We start from the raw sequence: 15,112 nt of genomic DNA, 5'->3' as shown, positions 1-15,112 counted from the left end.
CTATTATATAGGTCATTTCCGATTTTTCATGTAAAATTTTTATTTTGATTCACTCCTGTAAAACATTTTTTGCTATATTACAGGGAGTAAAGACTTATTAACTCAACAATTTATTATTTATATTACGGAAATGTTAACGAGTACCCTAAATCACTCCTTAAGGACTTTAAAAAGTAAGTTTTTTATGGAAACTTTCGATGTATTGGAAATTGAAGTATTGAAATTTTTCAATTAATAGTTTTTTAATTACGAATCCTTAATAAAAACCATTTTTATTAGGGAAATGCTAACCGGTGCCCCCGGGGCACTGGTTAAAGGTATGAAAAAGGAAATTATATAGTAGTTAATGCATTGAAATTGTATAATTAATTTATAATAATGTCAAAATCAGTTTACTTTTATGATAATAATTCCCTTTTATGGTATGCTTAACCAGTGCCCCAGGGGCACCGGTTAGCAGAACCCTTTTTATTATTATTTATTAACTTTGTTGCTCTTGAAACTTCTTGACTCTTTGTAACCCAAAAAAAACTTCTTGACTCTAGCAATCTTCAAATGACACTTTTCGGAGGTTACAACATCTCTATCTCTATTATAAACATTTTTCTTATTTTATTTTGATAGTACATGTGGCAAGGTTATATTGAAAGGTGCATTTAATGTTTTTCTATCAATCTATTAGTATGAATCATGACTCATAATCTTTGTATTAACCAATCAAAATAGATCATGACTCATTTTGTAAGTGAATATTGCATCTTCACATTCTACATCTCATTTAATGCTGTCTTGTCATCCAATCAAATTGAAAATATGACTCATTTATTTTTTATTAGCCAATCAAGATGGACCACGATTCATTTAGTTTTCACCAATCAATCAAAATTGATTACACAATGATTTTTCTCTCTTTATATATAGTCAATTTTTTTTTCATTATTTTCATGTGTCTCTTCCCCCTATAAAAAAAATTTCTTAAAAAACAAATATTTTATGTGTTTTAAAAGGATATAAGATTAATAATTACTTTGTTGTAGATTATGGGGTTAATTTTCTTTTTTATTTGCATCTAATTGTTTATTGTTAATGCTACTTTCTCAGGGTTCCATTGGAGATCACATGTGTCTACGTTCTACATCATGTAAGGTAGGCTAGAAATCACAAGGAATGCAAGTGTACTAGAGTATAAGAATGGTCAAACAATTTCGGTCTTTACATCATGTAATATAGTCATTTCTGGTTTTTTCCCTATAAAATTTTTATTTTAATTCATCCCTTTAAAATATTTTTGTTTTGATTTACCCCCTAATACCAAACAAAAACAAAAAAATTTTGAAAAAAATAAAATAAAATTGGTTTTTGTTTGGCCTATTAGAGGGTAAATCAAAACAAAAATATTTTATAGAGGTGAATCAAAATAAAGTTTTTACATGGGAAAATCGAAAATGACCTATATTATAGGGGAGTAAAGTTTATTAACGCAACAATTTATTATTTTTATTAGGGAAATGTTAAGGGCACTATTTAATAACTTTAAATAGTAAATTTTTATGAAAATTTGTGCATTCAATGCATTGGAAATTGAAGAATTTTTCAATGAATATTTTCTTAATTAGGAATCCTTAGAGAAAAACCCTTTTTATTATTATTTATTAACTTGTTAAAAAAATACAGACACCTAGTGTTTTTTTTTTTTTAGGGAAAATAAACTTATATCATTTCATTAAAAATTAAATCAGAAATACATGTTGGACTTTCATCAAAGATGTGGAAGCTAGGACCTAATGTGACTGCCTTAGCTAATTCATGAGCACCCTCATTTGTTTGCCTCCTAGTAAACTCGACATGAGAGTTTGTTAAAAAGATATTACAAAACTGGATAGTATTCTCCATAATGGACCCAAATTCGGTGTTATCTCTTCTTGCTTTGTTGAAATAATCAGCTACTGTTTTCAAATCTACCTCAAAATCAACATTTGTGAGCTGAAGTTCATTGATCCACCGAGTTGCATGATAAAGTCCTAAAGCTGCTCCAATGTTAACTGGACACAGTGGTGAAAACCACATGGTTTTTGACCGGACGTGGTTTCCTTCCGAATCGCGAATGCACATACCAATACCTACTTTATTGCTGGATGTAGAAAAAGAGGCATCAACATTGCATTTGAGTCTTCCACTCCTTGGCTTCCTCCATCGGATGTTACCATACCTGTTGTCCGTATTCTGACTATCATGAGTTTGGGGTCTTGAGTTTGTAGGTGAGTGGAAATCTATTCTCTTCCATATGTGGTAGTTTTACCTAACAGAAATTGACTCATTCTCCTTAAAAAAAAAAAAAATTGACTCATTTGTATGGAGTATGAGATTACTTTATATAGACAAATGAACTAATTAACTAATACAATGCATCTGCACTAATATCTTCGTACTTTCAAAATAAACTTTGTTGATAACTTTTCTTCTAAACTTCTCTTTTGAATATGAATCTTGTGTTCTCGGATAGATAATTGTTGCTCTTGAAACTTCTTGACTCTTGAGCAATCTTCAAGTGACGGTTTTCAGAGGTTACAACATAGAAGTAATTGTAAGACAATTACAAGAAACTAATTATCCAGAAGTCCTAGCTCAACTGGCAAAATGCCGAAATTGTTAGGCCGGATGCCATGACCGGGGTTCGAACCCCGGTACCTCCACTTGTGTGTGTGAGTTTATAATGGCTTTGCCATTTCGTCTATCTACCAAAAAAAAAGAAACTAATTATAACTAATTATTACAAAATATTATATTTGTTTGGTCAATGATATTACAAGAAATTAATTATAACTAATTATTACAAAATATAATATTTGTTTGGTCAATGATTCTATCACACCTTCGCAGTCGAAGCGGGAGGTTCACAAACGTTTAGACTTGTACGAAAATCATCAAAGAGAATGTGAGAAAGTCCTTTGGTGAAGATGTCTGCAATCTGGGGTCGGGAGTGAACATGAAGATCGCGTGCCTGACCACGAGCTACCTTTTCCCGAATAAAATGAATGTCCGTCTCAATGAACCTTGGTCTTGTTGCTTCATGGTACCTTTGGTGTGAAGTTTGTTCAACATATGACCTCCTTCCATTGTAGATTTTCGCCCTTCCTTGCACTTCTTTTTCTTTTGGATATCATCATTGATTTTGGATATCCTTGTTTTTCTTGTTTTGTGCTTTTGTTCATGATGGATCAGCCATGTTGATAAGCTTCCGTCATGAATGGTTAAGCGTTGTGCCTTAATTGGCTTCGTTGATGATTGCTCCTACCGGATGGTGGTTAAGCGTTGCTTTGATGCTTCTTCCTTCAATTGGTTCAACCTTGAGTTGTGGTTGTTTCTTGTTGGATAAGCACTTGTTTGGTGACTATGTTTTAGATGATTTGCCTACCAGTTTACGGGAATTGACTGTTGGCTCTCTTGGAGGGATTTTGTGGAATACTAAGCCAACATGGGAACGTCTCAATTGTCTGTCAGTGTTGCGAATTAAAGGTGGTGATATGGTGAACTCATTCATGGTGCCAAAACCTTGAGATTGTTAATGCTCCGAAACTCAGGTTGTTGCCAAAGAAAGGATTTCCTTCCTCTCTTTTAGTGCTAAATATGACTCACGGTCCATTACTGGAAGCAAGGTTGCGGAGGAAGCAAGGGAAAGAGTGGCGTAAGATTGCCCACATTCCCTCCATAATTATAGATGACGAATTGATTACATGAGTTTCCTATTCGGGTGAGTCTCTGAAAGGCTTCTATTTTTTGTTTCTTTCTTATTATGTCATGCTTAAATAACATTCTTAATTTCATTATCAACTTCGAGATACCATATTATAACTCTAACACTGACTTGTTTTTCTAATTATAGAATTGTATTCTGTCACCCCTGCTTCTTCCAAATCTTGCTGTTGTGAGAAGTCAAATTTGCATGCACAACCTGCAACCAGGTCCATTAATTTTTTACTGATGAGGAACAGATGAAAAAGAGAAACAGAAACTGACTTCAAATATGTTAGGTACTCTTTCTGTCTCTAATCTATGTGAGGGCCTGAAGTGTCTTTCTTCCCAACACAAGTATTGTGTTTTTCTCCCTCCCTCAGTTTATTTCTTACTAATATTTTTTGAGATTTTCGTCCCTCTTAGGTAAAAATCCTCTTATTTTTGTGAAAGTTTGTTTGTATTGTCAGTTCTAAAAATTTGAAATCAATATTGATTGCAGAAGATATCCCTCAGCAGAGTTTCTCATATACAGTTTTGTGATGAGCTGGAGTTAAGGTTGATTGCCTAATCCTATATCTGGCCTTCATGAAATGAAAATTCAAAATCTTCCAAATCTGCAATCTACTTCCAATGATGGGTTGCCTATCAGTTTACAGAAACTGAATATTGGCTCGATTAAAGGGATTTTGGGGAACATATTATAGAACATCTCAATTGCCTATCCAATGATGCGTGTTGTGAATAGTGCTGATATACTTAAGGGGTGAAAGAAAAGGTATGTGCACTTCGACCTGCATTCTTGTCATAGAATGAGAGCTACCAAGCTCAATTCATTACCAGAAGAGGGAATTGCATATCAGAGACTGCCAATTGCGAGAAGCAAATTAGAAGAGGAAGCAAAGAAAATAGTGGTGCAAGATTGTTCACATTTCCTCCATAGTTATCAACAACAAAATGATCGCATGAGTGTTGTGTCCAGGTGCGTCACCGAAATATTCTTTCTTCTCTATTATATAGTCATCAATGAATATTAATTTCGATATTCACATCAGTATACAATACAACACGTCAAATTGAATTCCTTTATTTATTTTTACAACAACAATTAATCTGGGACTACATGTTAACTACTTCATCTATCAGTTTGGTGGCTTAGTCTCATGGGTGATTGTGTGACTGGAACCAAGATGAAAGCAGCAACATCCTCTTTTAATTAAATGCAATATTTCTTTGTAATATTTCATCTATAAACTTCCTCTTTGATAGTTTTTTTTAGCATTAATTAGTCCTTTAAAATACATGTGTTCATGACATAACTGATAAATTGTTTAACTTCAACCTCACAGAATCCGTATACTGTTGAGCTGATGGATGAGGATATCGTCTTCTTTGAAAATCTAAGCTTGTTTTGGTCCTTTGTGTTGTGCATTGTGATTTTTGTTTGAGCCCTGAGGTTCTCAGACATAGCAAGTATTGTGAGTTTTCCCTCCCCGAGACCAAGTTATTTAAATTTTACAAGCTCTCCTTTAGCTTCACTTTGCTATGCAACAACTATTATTTACTCCTACCTTTCTTCTGGTTTTATTACAGGATTCAGAAAAGGACATAATTAGTGGAGCAACTCATAGAAGAAGGAATTTTCTGTCAGAGTTGATTTCGCAGAAACGTCCTACTCATGAAAATCAAAGAGGAGAAGTTTTTTTTTATAAGCTGAATTTTTGTTGTAATTTCTACCCATTTTCCCAATCTCACAAATGAACAAGACACTCAATGATTTTCACTCACCCAAGGTGTTTACAATGTTTCCCAACCCAAGAGAACTCTAATAAAAAATTAACCCTAAAGTTAACTCCTTTGATTTCCCAAGTTTTCCTCTCTTGAAGTTCTCTCTCTCCTACCTTCAAAAATGAGCTGAAACACTTAAATAGTACACAGTGACAGACAAAAATCGCGTCGCGCCTGGGAAAATCGCGCCACGGTTGAAGCGTACGACAACCTTATCCACAAATCGCGTCACGGCTGCACAAAATCGCGCCACGATTTGCTTCAGCAGAAACCATCCATTCTGCCAGCAAAATCGCGCCACGCCTCTGAAACGCGATTTTCAGCTTTCACACAGCATCACAATTTGAAGTCAATTTCAACAGTATCTATGTACTCTATCAATTTATGAATGAATTTGGTTTTGTTTTTTAAAAAATAAATCTCTAATACTATAAACATGCTTTTAGAATTTTTAGGCTCGCCATTATGATTTTCGTTGCCCTGTGTAAATTATGAATTTGATTTTCACGCGCCGTTGTTCAGTACAACAATGAAAGCCGCAAAGGTGCTCTTCCTGCAGGGAAGGGTGATGATGCTTTAGGTTTTGACTTCCGGAGGTTTGTGTCTTTCTATTTTAAAATTGAGGGAAGAGATGATTTGTAACTGATTTAATGGATCTGTAATAAGGACCATCTGATCTCAAATCAATGTCTGAAATCAACTATGGTGGTAAACTGCGTGCTTTTATAAACACATGCAATTCTGATCCATTGGTATACGTGAAATTTTTCATTCATCTACCCTATTGTTTTAGTTATTGCACCCAATGTTGTCAAAATCGAGATTTTGCGAAAATCATAAAATCGTAATCAAAATTGAAAGATTTTACTCAACTATTTTTGTATAATCGATATAAGAAATTGTAAAATCGCAATCAAAATTGATGAATTTTACCAAACAAAGAAATGCTAAATATATGTTATAAATTGTATATAGTCATAAATAACTCAGTTTAAAGTCCACAAATTACTTATACATAAATGACTAAAAACAAATGGACAAAATCCTTCAAAATCCTTTAAAATTCTACGATTTTGTATGAATTTCACGATTTTGTATGATTTTACTAAGATTTTACCTACTTTGTGATTTTGCTATAGATTTGAGTCATTGAAAGTGAATAAAGTCGCAAGATCTTAAATTTCAATATTTAAGTTGGGATTTTGACAACAATCATTGCACCATCTCTCCCGTAACAATTGTCAAGTTTGCAAAAATAAAATTGTTCCAAAATAATTGTCAAGTTTGCAAAAAAAAAAAAAAAAAAATTACCCTTTATAAACTATTATTTTTATGATAACAAGTATCAACCAATAGCTAATGAGATTAATTTGGTTAAATTGTTATGAAGTTTCCTTTATTTCTAATTTGGTTTTAATTGGTGGGAAATGACCTACTACTATGTTATATTATAATATGCTAACGGCAGAGCAGTTGAATTCAACTTGCATCCATGCGAATATTTTTTTAAGTGATCTGGATTTGAACTTTTTATAATGAAAAAATGAGCACTGTTTTTGTTGCTTTTAGCTTAGCAACTGACAGCCAGTAATGTTTTATATAATATACTGTAGGACATAAACAAGTGTGGACCATTTACACGTTCATGTGCACTGGTAAAATATATTACTAATTTATTTTTAGTGGAATGCTATTCACACTGCAAAAAATGTAAATGAATCATTTACAAGTTCATGTGCTTTCTGTAAAAAATAATACATATATGATATATCGAATAGTCCACCGATCATGCTTACTATTTCCATTGAATCTGTAGTTAGTTAGTAACTATAATAAAAATTGATTTTGATTATTTGTATAGCTGATTTATCTGATTATTATTGTGAAGGGACTAATCTATGGCGAGTATTGTTGAAGGAGCACTCCTTTCGGCTTCTGTTGAGCTATCGTTGGAAAACTTGATGTTTCACTTTTAGAAAAGTTGAAGATAACACTGCTCAGTCTTCAAGCTGTACTTTATGATGCTGAGGAGAAATAAATCACTATAATCCTACTGTCAAGCAATGGTTGGTTATGCTACAAGATGCTGTATTTGAAGTTGACAATTTGTTTGACGAAATCAACACTGAGGCATTGCGCTGCAAAGTGGAAACCGAATATGAAGGCCAAACTCTTAGTGGGAAGGTGCACAACATCTTGTCCAGAACTTGCAAATGCAGAAAAGTAATGTGTACCTCTTATAAAGGGTAAAAAATAGCACCATATAATAATGTTCGTAGCCATAAATTAGTTGCAGAAATGAGAATGGATAAAATACAGAAAACTAAACATAATGAAAATTGTTATGAAATAAAGTAAAGTAGTTTAAATATATTAGAAAATAGTGAATAGAGAAGAAGAGAGTTTGTTATCAAAGTCATATTATCTTTACAGATCAACCAAAGGGTTCAGACTTCAATAAAAATGGACCAGTATATTAATTAAATTCGCTTCCTTTAGAGGTCATGCAAAGGATTTAAATCTCGATGTATTTCTGAAATCATTGAAAAGATGGTACTGCAATGTCTGTGTAACAGAACTGAATATAGATGGCTGCTATACTCAACTAAACTTTTGCTTGCATGACTCTCTGCTCTTTCATGGTTTGGATGCTCCTTCTCTTAATGTGTGAAATAAAGGACGAACGTGCCCCGGCTACTGTCAAGGATCTCTCCATGAAGGCCTGGATATTCCCTGAACATCATTATGATTAGACACAACTAAAACAGATTACATTCTAAATTACTAAACTTGATAAAAGCCGAACTAACTAGCAACAAAAAAACCTACATGTCAAGGCTGGCCAACTGCATCCATCATAACAGGAATAAGTAATTTTGCATATGGAAACATAACTTGATATAATAGAAAGGATGTAAAATATGAGTAAAAAAGAAACTGATACAAACACTTTGTAAAACCAGTTTTTGCAATTCATTTTTGTGATGCCTTGGAGAGAGCATAAACAGAAAATCTCAAGGAAGATACTACTTTTTGAAGTGCATTGGAATCATCTCTTGTATCAAGTTTAAAATAGCTATCACTTGTCACCACAAGCATATGTTTGATTTTGGTCCAGTCAGTGTTGTTTAATATAGCGGCTGTAGCGGCGCAATAGTGCTATTGCATTGATAAGATTGTAAAAAAGTGGCTATAGCAGCCCTATAGCACTGATGCATAGCTAAAATTGAACAAATAACTTATTTTCTGCGATTTGCAATTGACAACACTTGGCCCAATTACATGCAGTTCATGAATCTGCCGCTTGAGCAAGTAAGAAACAACAACCATAGATAAGAAACTAATAATGTTATCAAGGCGGGCAAGCTACCGTGAAGTGTCGGGCAAGCTATTTTCTTGTAATAGAGTAAACATATTAACACCATATAAGAAAACAATTATTCATGTGACAAAATGGGCCAAATATAATACTCACAAATAAATTTGATGGTAGAAATAGGGCAACATCTTTTCAAAGATCCTTCCCAACACAGGACATGCCAAAATCACATATACTTTCACCAAACAGAGGACCTGTATCTCTTTTTCTGAATCCTGCAAAAAAAACTAGAAGACATATTAGTAAACAATAGCAATATATTAAACTAAAGCATAGGAATACTTGAGAGATAAAATTAATGAACTAAGGAAGGGAGAAAAATGTGATGACGATTGTAGTGTAAGGAAGGACTCAAACAAGCATTGATTCGCAAAGAATGCAATATCTCATTTCACCAAGACTGTGATTGAAATTGAACTGTTTTATCAATCACTTCATGACAATGGAACATTAAGTTTCGCAATATTTGCAAGAAACTTAGAAAGAAATATGAGTATTGGACCATGCACATATAGTAAAAGGAATAATTTTAAAACCAATCAAAGATGAAGTTTATACCTCAGATGCCACTGTTGCCATCTTGGTGCAAGCCATCAATCACGCTTGAAGTCATTGGCAGATCTGCAAACAGAACCAAATAATTCAAAAACAAAGATTAAGCCACCAAATCTGGTAGAGTAAATGGTAAACAACAAAACATAATAGTCTCAAAAGATTAAGGAACCTTGGAGATTCATAAAAGATATTCATTAGACTAATATAATATATTAGAGAAGAATTTAACTAGTGTTACAAAAGCTTGATAAAGTCAATGCATTAAAACCAACTCATTCAAATATATATGAATACCTAACATATTTGCAGTCAGTTGTTGTTTCTCATTTTCATCTGTTCCTCATCAGTACAACATTTACTAGAATTGGTTGCAGTTCGTGCATGCAAATTTGGCTCCTCACAGCAGCAGGATTGGGCAAAATCAGGGGTGACACGGAATTTATTTCTATAATGACAAAATAATGAATTAGCATTATAATAATGTATTTTAATGTTACTATTGAAATTAATAATATTAACCGATGATGACATGATAAGAAAGAAACAATAAAATAGGTATTTCAGTGACTCACCCAGAAAGGAAGCTCATGTGATCAACTCATCATCGATAATTATGGTGGGAATGTGAGCAATCTTACGCCACTCTTTCCGTCGCTTCCTTCCCAAACTTGCTTTGAGCAATGGGCAGCGAGTCATATTTAGTACCGAAAGAGAGGAAGGCAATCCTTTTTTTGGCAATGACTTAAGTTTGGGAGCGTTAACAATCTCAAGGTTTTGGAGAGAAGTGAGATTTTGAAGCCACTTCCCATCAATGCTTGCAACATTAAGACCACTGATACATAGTGTGTCAAGCGATGCAGGTAGCAGTGGCTCCATCAGCGTGTTCACCATAGCATTGCCATTAATTCGCAACACTGAAAGACAAGTGAGATGTTCCCAAGTTGGCTCGGTGTTCCACATAATCCCTCCAACAGAGCCAACAGTCAGTTCCCGTAAACTGATAGGCAAATCATCTATGATAAAAGATTGAAGATTTGGAAGATCATCGATTTCCATTTCTTGAAGGTCAGTTTGAGTGTTCATTGCTTTTGGCAGTGAAGAAAGCTTCTGACATTTCCAAACTGCAAAGTGAATGAGGTTTGGAGTGTGCAATCCGCATGGCATAAATGACTTCAGTTCATTACAATCCCATATTTTGATGCTTCTAAGAAATGAGAGACTCTTCTGCGACCCGTCTTCTGCAATTAATATCGATTTCAGATTTCTACAACCCTCAATAAAGAGACTCTTGAGGACAGGGAGAGCGCCCAAGGGAAATGATGTCATTGAATCACAACTATAAGATATTTTCAATTCTTCAAGTGATGTGTAATGGTGCAAGTATTCATGAGGAAGGAACTCTAGACTCTCACAGTTACTGATTATGAGAGACTTCAAGGTTTTTGGTAGACTGACTGTTGGGAAAGACATATAAGATGGAAAGACGTCTATAGTCAACTGTTGAAGAGAATTTGTTGTGAACACAGGATCTGATGATGGCCTTGATTGCACCAATAGAGGACATTCTCTTAACTCAAATTCAGTTAAGGAAAGAAATTTGTCAAGTATGTTACCTACTCTCAGTTTCGGGCACTTACTTAGTGATAAAGTTTTCAGACTAGGAAACTCCTTAGCCGTACCTCCAATCAGGTTCCATTCCTCCCACTCTTGCATGTTCTCAAAGTATAAAGTCTCCAAGCAGGGAAATGGTTGAAATGAAAGAGAACCGTCACTTCCATAGAACTCAGTACCAATTGTCTCTACTGATTGCATCCCTTCAATAATGAGTTTTTTCAGATTACCCAATTGTCCAAGGGGTGGAAGCCATAAACAATCATCACAATTCGAGATCCTTAAGTACACCATGTTGCTGAATAAAAAATCACCCAACCAATTTGGAAAGCTGAATCCACCGTAGCCTTTTAAGGTGAGACTTTTCAAATTTGTTGAGGGTTGCAAACGTTCAAGTACAACACTTTGAATTGGTGAATCAGGGAAAGTAGTACCACGGTCCCATTCTAAAGCTAAATCTTCTATTTGTTCTTTCATCTTAATCTTGGCTTGATCTGCTTCAAATGTGTCATTAACATTTTGTAGCTGTGAGATGGAAAGTTTTCCATGCAGGTGGGGAAATTTTCCCAGCTCCGCTAGCTTCAATCCATCATTATGCTTGCTGACAACAAAGTCGGACAAAGTATGGAGATTTTCTAGTTTGGCTATTTGTACGGGCATCTCCCTCAATGCAGTGTCACTAATGTCAAGGTGATGTAGATTAACCAATTTCCCCATGTCCTCTGGCAACTCAATGAGCCTTCTACAGCCTGCCAACAACAAGAACTGCAGATTATAAAGCTTGCATGTTGCAGAAGGCAACCTTTCAATCTTAGTGTGGGAAAGATTTAAGTACCTCAGGTATAACAAATTTTCAATAGAGTTGGGAACCTCGGTGATACTCCTGTAGTTTGACAAAGACAACACGCGTAATTGTTTCATTGTTGGCAGCAAGTCATGTACTACCTTGTTTGATAACAAACAAAAATGTAGTTGTTTTTGTAATGGTAATGCTAGAAAGGTACGTAGACCTTTTACTGCATACAATTTATCAAATTTATTAAATGAGTCATATAGCCCTCTATTGTATGATAAATTACGTATCCTTTGATGTAAGTTCTGTTCGTCCAACCTGGTACAATATGAAGATGAAACCATTGTGGCAAAATCATGGAGGAGGCTATGCATTTCAAAGTTTGCTTCCTCATTGCCAATAGATTGTCGATGTATCAACGATCTTGACACTAGTTCATCAAAGTACTCTTCTCCGACTTTTTCCTGATCTGCGGAGGATTCTACCAACCCTTCTGCAATCCACAACTGAACCACCACATTTTTTTCTAAGATGTATTTCTTCGGAAAAATTGAACAATATTCAAAGCACTGTTTTAAAGGAGCTGAAAGAGAATTGTAGCTCGATTGTAGCGCAGGTTGGACGACATATTGTACCAATTCCCAAATGTCACGTATTAGCACATTATTCCAGTAATCCTGGGAAAATTCTTCACGAAGAAAACTCGCAACTGTTACTGCAGCTAATGGTAATCCATCACACTTTTCTGCAATTTTCCTTCCAATTTCTTCAAGATTTGATAGTTTTTGGTAGTTACGTGGTCCAAATGCATGTCTGGCAACTATAGACCAGCAATCTTCGCTTTCCAAAGGTCTCAAATAGTGGACATAAAAAAAGCTTTCCATGGATTTTGGAACTCTTTCATCTCGTGTTGTGATGATAATTGTGCTACCCGTTTTCTGAGCGTTTAACATATCCATCAGTAATGTCCAATTGACAGATCTTGCATCCAAAACGTCATCCAATACTAATAAAAAATTTGGGTACACGATATTCACGTCAATGTTTCCTTCTGCATCCAAGTTATGATTGATGATTGCATGTGAAGTGATAGATTTAATGTTGGTTTCAAAAACACTGATATCAACAAAATCCTCATAATATTTTGACATATCTACCCACAGTTTTAACTCAAATTTGTCCTTTACATGAGGATCGTTGTAAAGGAGTTTAGCAAGGGCTGTTTTACCAATCCCTACCATTCCCACGATGGAAATAATTCTTATTTGATCATCTCCATCATTAGAAAATAAAAGATGTTTAAGTTTCTTTACATCATTGTTTCTTCTATAAATAGAACTCAAGAATTCTAATCTTCCAATTAATTTCTGCATTTGAGAATTGCTGACCCTATCAAACCTTGTGAAAGGAGAATAAAGATAATGCACCTGAGATGTAGTAGCAATTTGATGCTCAGCTTCTACTTTGCAGCGTAACGCCTCAGTCTTGATTTCGTAAAACAAATTATCAACTTCAAAGAGAGCATACCTCAGCGTATCCAACCACCATTCATTGACATCAGCAACAGAAGCATAATGAAGTACATCTAAAATCCTCAGCAGTTTTTTCTCGAGTTTTTTCAAGAGTGAAAGGTCAAGCTTAGTGGTCCGGAAGTTGTCCATGAACCCATGATTAGAAACAATTTTGTCTAGCAACACCTTCACATGAGTTGAGAGTGTTTCGTTCGTACTAGTGGCCATTTGTTGCTTAGTTTGTAAGAAATCACAGCAAACAAAATGCAGGATTATGTATGTATAAGAAATATCTTCAAAAGGAGTGTGTGAAAGAAATCTGATCTAGCTTTGGTTTTAGTAAAGTCTTCGTATCTCTGGTCAAATTTAACGTGAAAAAGAAAGACGCGTAGCGTAGTCTTACTCGTAGGTGGGCTGTCAGTCAATGCTCCTAGAACAATGATAAAACAAAAATTTACCTCATTTTAAGACGGTGTATTCAATTAAAGCATTTTAAAAAACTTTTTATGAATTATTGTGCTATTCAATCAAGATTCTATGTAATTTAAAAAAATCATGTGATTCAATGAAGACTTCTGGTCATTTAAAAAAAAAATTACGGTATTCAATCAAGACCTGTTAAAAAGTCATTAAAATATGGGAAATGTTACTTGTGTTCTTGGGGTACAAGTTTAGAAGTTAAACATAGAAATATTTTCTTAAAAATTGTGCATTCAATATATTAAAAATTTAAAATTTTGTCTTTTCAATACAAAAGTTACATTTTAATTCCATTTTTAGTTTTTTAACTTGTGCCTTTAGGCACAAGTTAACATGACCCTTAAAATATTGTAAAGTCTTTTAAAATCTATGAGACTTTTTAATTTCATTTTTAGTTTCTTAACTTGTGCCCTTAGGCACAAGTTAACATGACCCTTAAAATATTGTAAAGTCTTTTAAAATGTATGAGACTATTTAAAACAAAACTCATATTAGAGCAAGCAAAGTAGCAAAATGAGTTTGTTATCATCAAAACTCGGTCAAGTCTAAGAATGAAATCTTCTTCACATACTTTGCACATCACTACTAACACCAACTTTCACAATATTTTGATACACAACAAGATAACGTCATCGATGAAGAAAGAAGAAAATGATGTTGACGAATATGAGTGTGACCTTAATTCTTCTATCTTTAGTGAGAGTGAGAGTTGTTTTTTTAAATTGAGAGTGAGAACGAAAAATAAAAAAAATAAAAAAATAAAAAAATTTGTTTAGTCCGAGCATTTTTTGGATTTTTTTTAAAAAAAACTCTTGCATTCATAAATTCGTCATCAACTTGCGAGTATGTACAAGTCTAAACGAGTTTACCTGAATCTACCACAAAAACAATTTTATACACAGTTTCACTTGTATTTGCCTTCTAAACTCGTAAATCGTACGAGTCTACTCGTGAGTTTGAGTTGTGATCATGTTTCAACCTCAACACATTGTTAAATGTCAATTTTCAACGATTATTGTCAACTTTTTTTATCTACCTTAAAATTAAAGCAATGTGTGTTTTTTTCCCGAGTAATATAAGTTTATAGCTTATAGGTTTGTATAAGTTTGTACTTTAGTTTTTAAACATCATTTTCCATTGAGTTTGAGTTTATATATATCATTGTTTCTTCCATGTTTACCCATACTTTTTAATCTAAAATTCATTTTTAACCTTTATAATTTATTATAGGTTTAATTGCACTTTTGGCCCCCTTATCTTTTC

At 34.0% G+C, this 15,112-nt stretch overlaps 1 protein-coding gene and 1 long non-coding RNA gene across 4 annotated transcripts; one reads left to right on the top strand and one right to left on the bottom strand.

Annotated features, from left to right (window-relative positions):
- Positions 1 to 2,904: 2,904 nt before the first annotated feature.
- LOC120579712 (uncharacterized) lies at positions 2,905 to 5,863 on the top strand. The gene is made up of 5 exons (XR_005645461.1): positions 2,905 to 3,751; positions 3,884 to 4,031; positions 4,235 to 4,714; positions 5,082 to 5,210; positions 5,326 to 5,863. It is a non-coding gene; the product is annotated as an uncharacterized lncRNA (long non-coding RNA).
- Positions 5,864 to 7,850: 1,987 nt separating this feature from the next.
- On the bottom strand, positions 7,851 to 13,715 carry LOC11419763 (putative disease resistance RPP13-like protein 1). 3 transcript variants are annotated; one of them, XM_039832312.1, is made up of 5 exons: positions 10,027 to 13,715; positions 9,749 to 9,899; positions 9,458 to 9,520; positions 8,996 to 9,126; positions 7,851 to 8,253 (listed from the first exon to the last, which is right to left on the bottom strand). In XM_039832312.1, exon 1 carries the CDS (start codon positions 13,595 to 13,597, stop codon positions 10,040 to 10,042), a length of 3,558 nt encoding a protein of 1,185 aa, XP_039688246.1. In that variant the 5' UTR covers positions 13,598 to 13,715; the 3' UTR covers positions 7,851 to 8,253; positions 8,996 to 9,126; positions 9,458 to 9,520; positions 9,749 to 9,899; positions 10,027 to 10,039. The 3 variants fall into 3 exon arrangements, with proteins under 3 accessions (XP_039688246.1, XP_039688245.1, XP_039688247.1); XM_039832311.1 differs by having other exon boundaries at positions 8,996 to 9,114; XM_039832313.1 differs by having other exon boundaries at positions 7,851 to 8,242; positions 8,996 to 9,114.
- Positions 13,716 to 15,112: the final 1,397 nt, after the last annotated feature.

Source organism: Medicago truncatula, chromosome 3 (assembly GCF_003473485.1).
Source record: "Medicago truncatula cultivar Jemalong A17 chromosome 3, MtrunA17r5.0-ANR, whole genome shotgun sequence".
Taxonomy (NCBI): domain Eukaryota; kingdom Viridiplantae; phylum Streptophyta; class Magnoliopsida; order Fabales; family Fabaceae; genus Medicago; species Medicago truncatula.
The sequence above is the reverse complement of the archived record's forward strand: the minus strand, read 5'-3'. Positions and strand labels throughout refer to the sequence as shown.

Excerpts from the sequence above, each read along its gene's own strand:
- LOC11419763 (XM_039832312.1), bottom strand. The coding sequence starts at position 13,597 with ATGGCCACTAGTACGAACGAAACACTCTCAACTCATGTGAAGGTGTTG.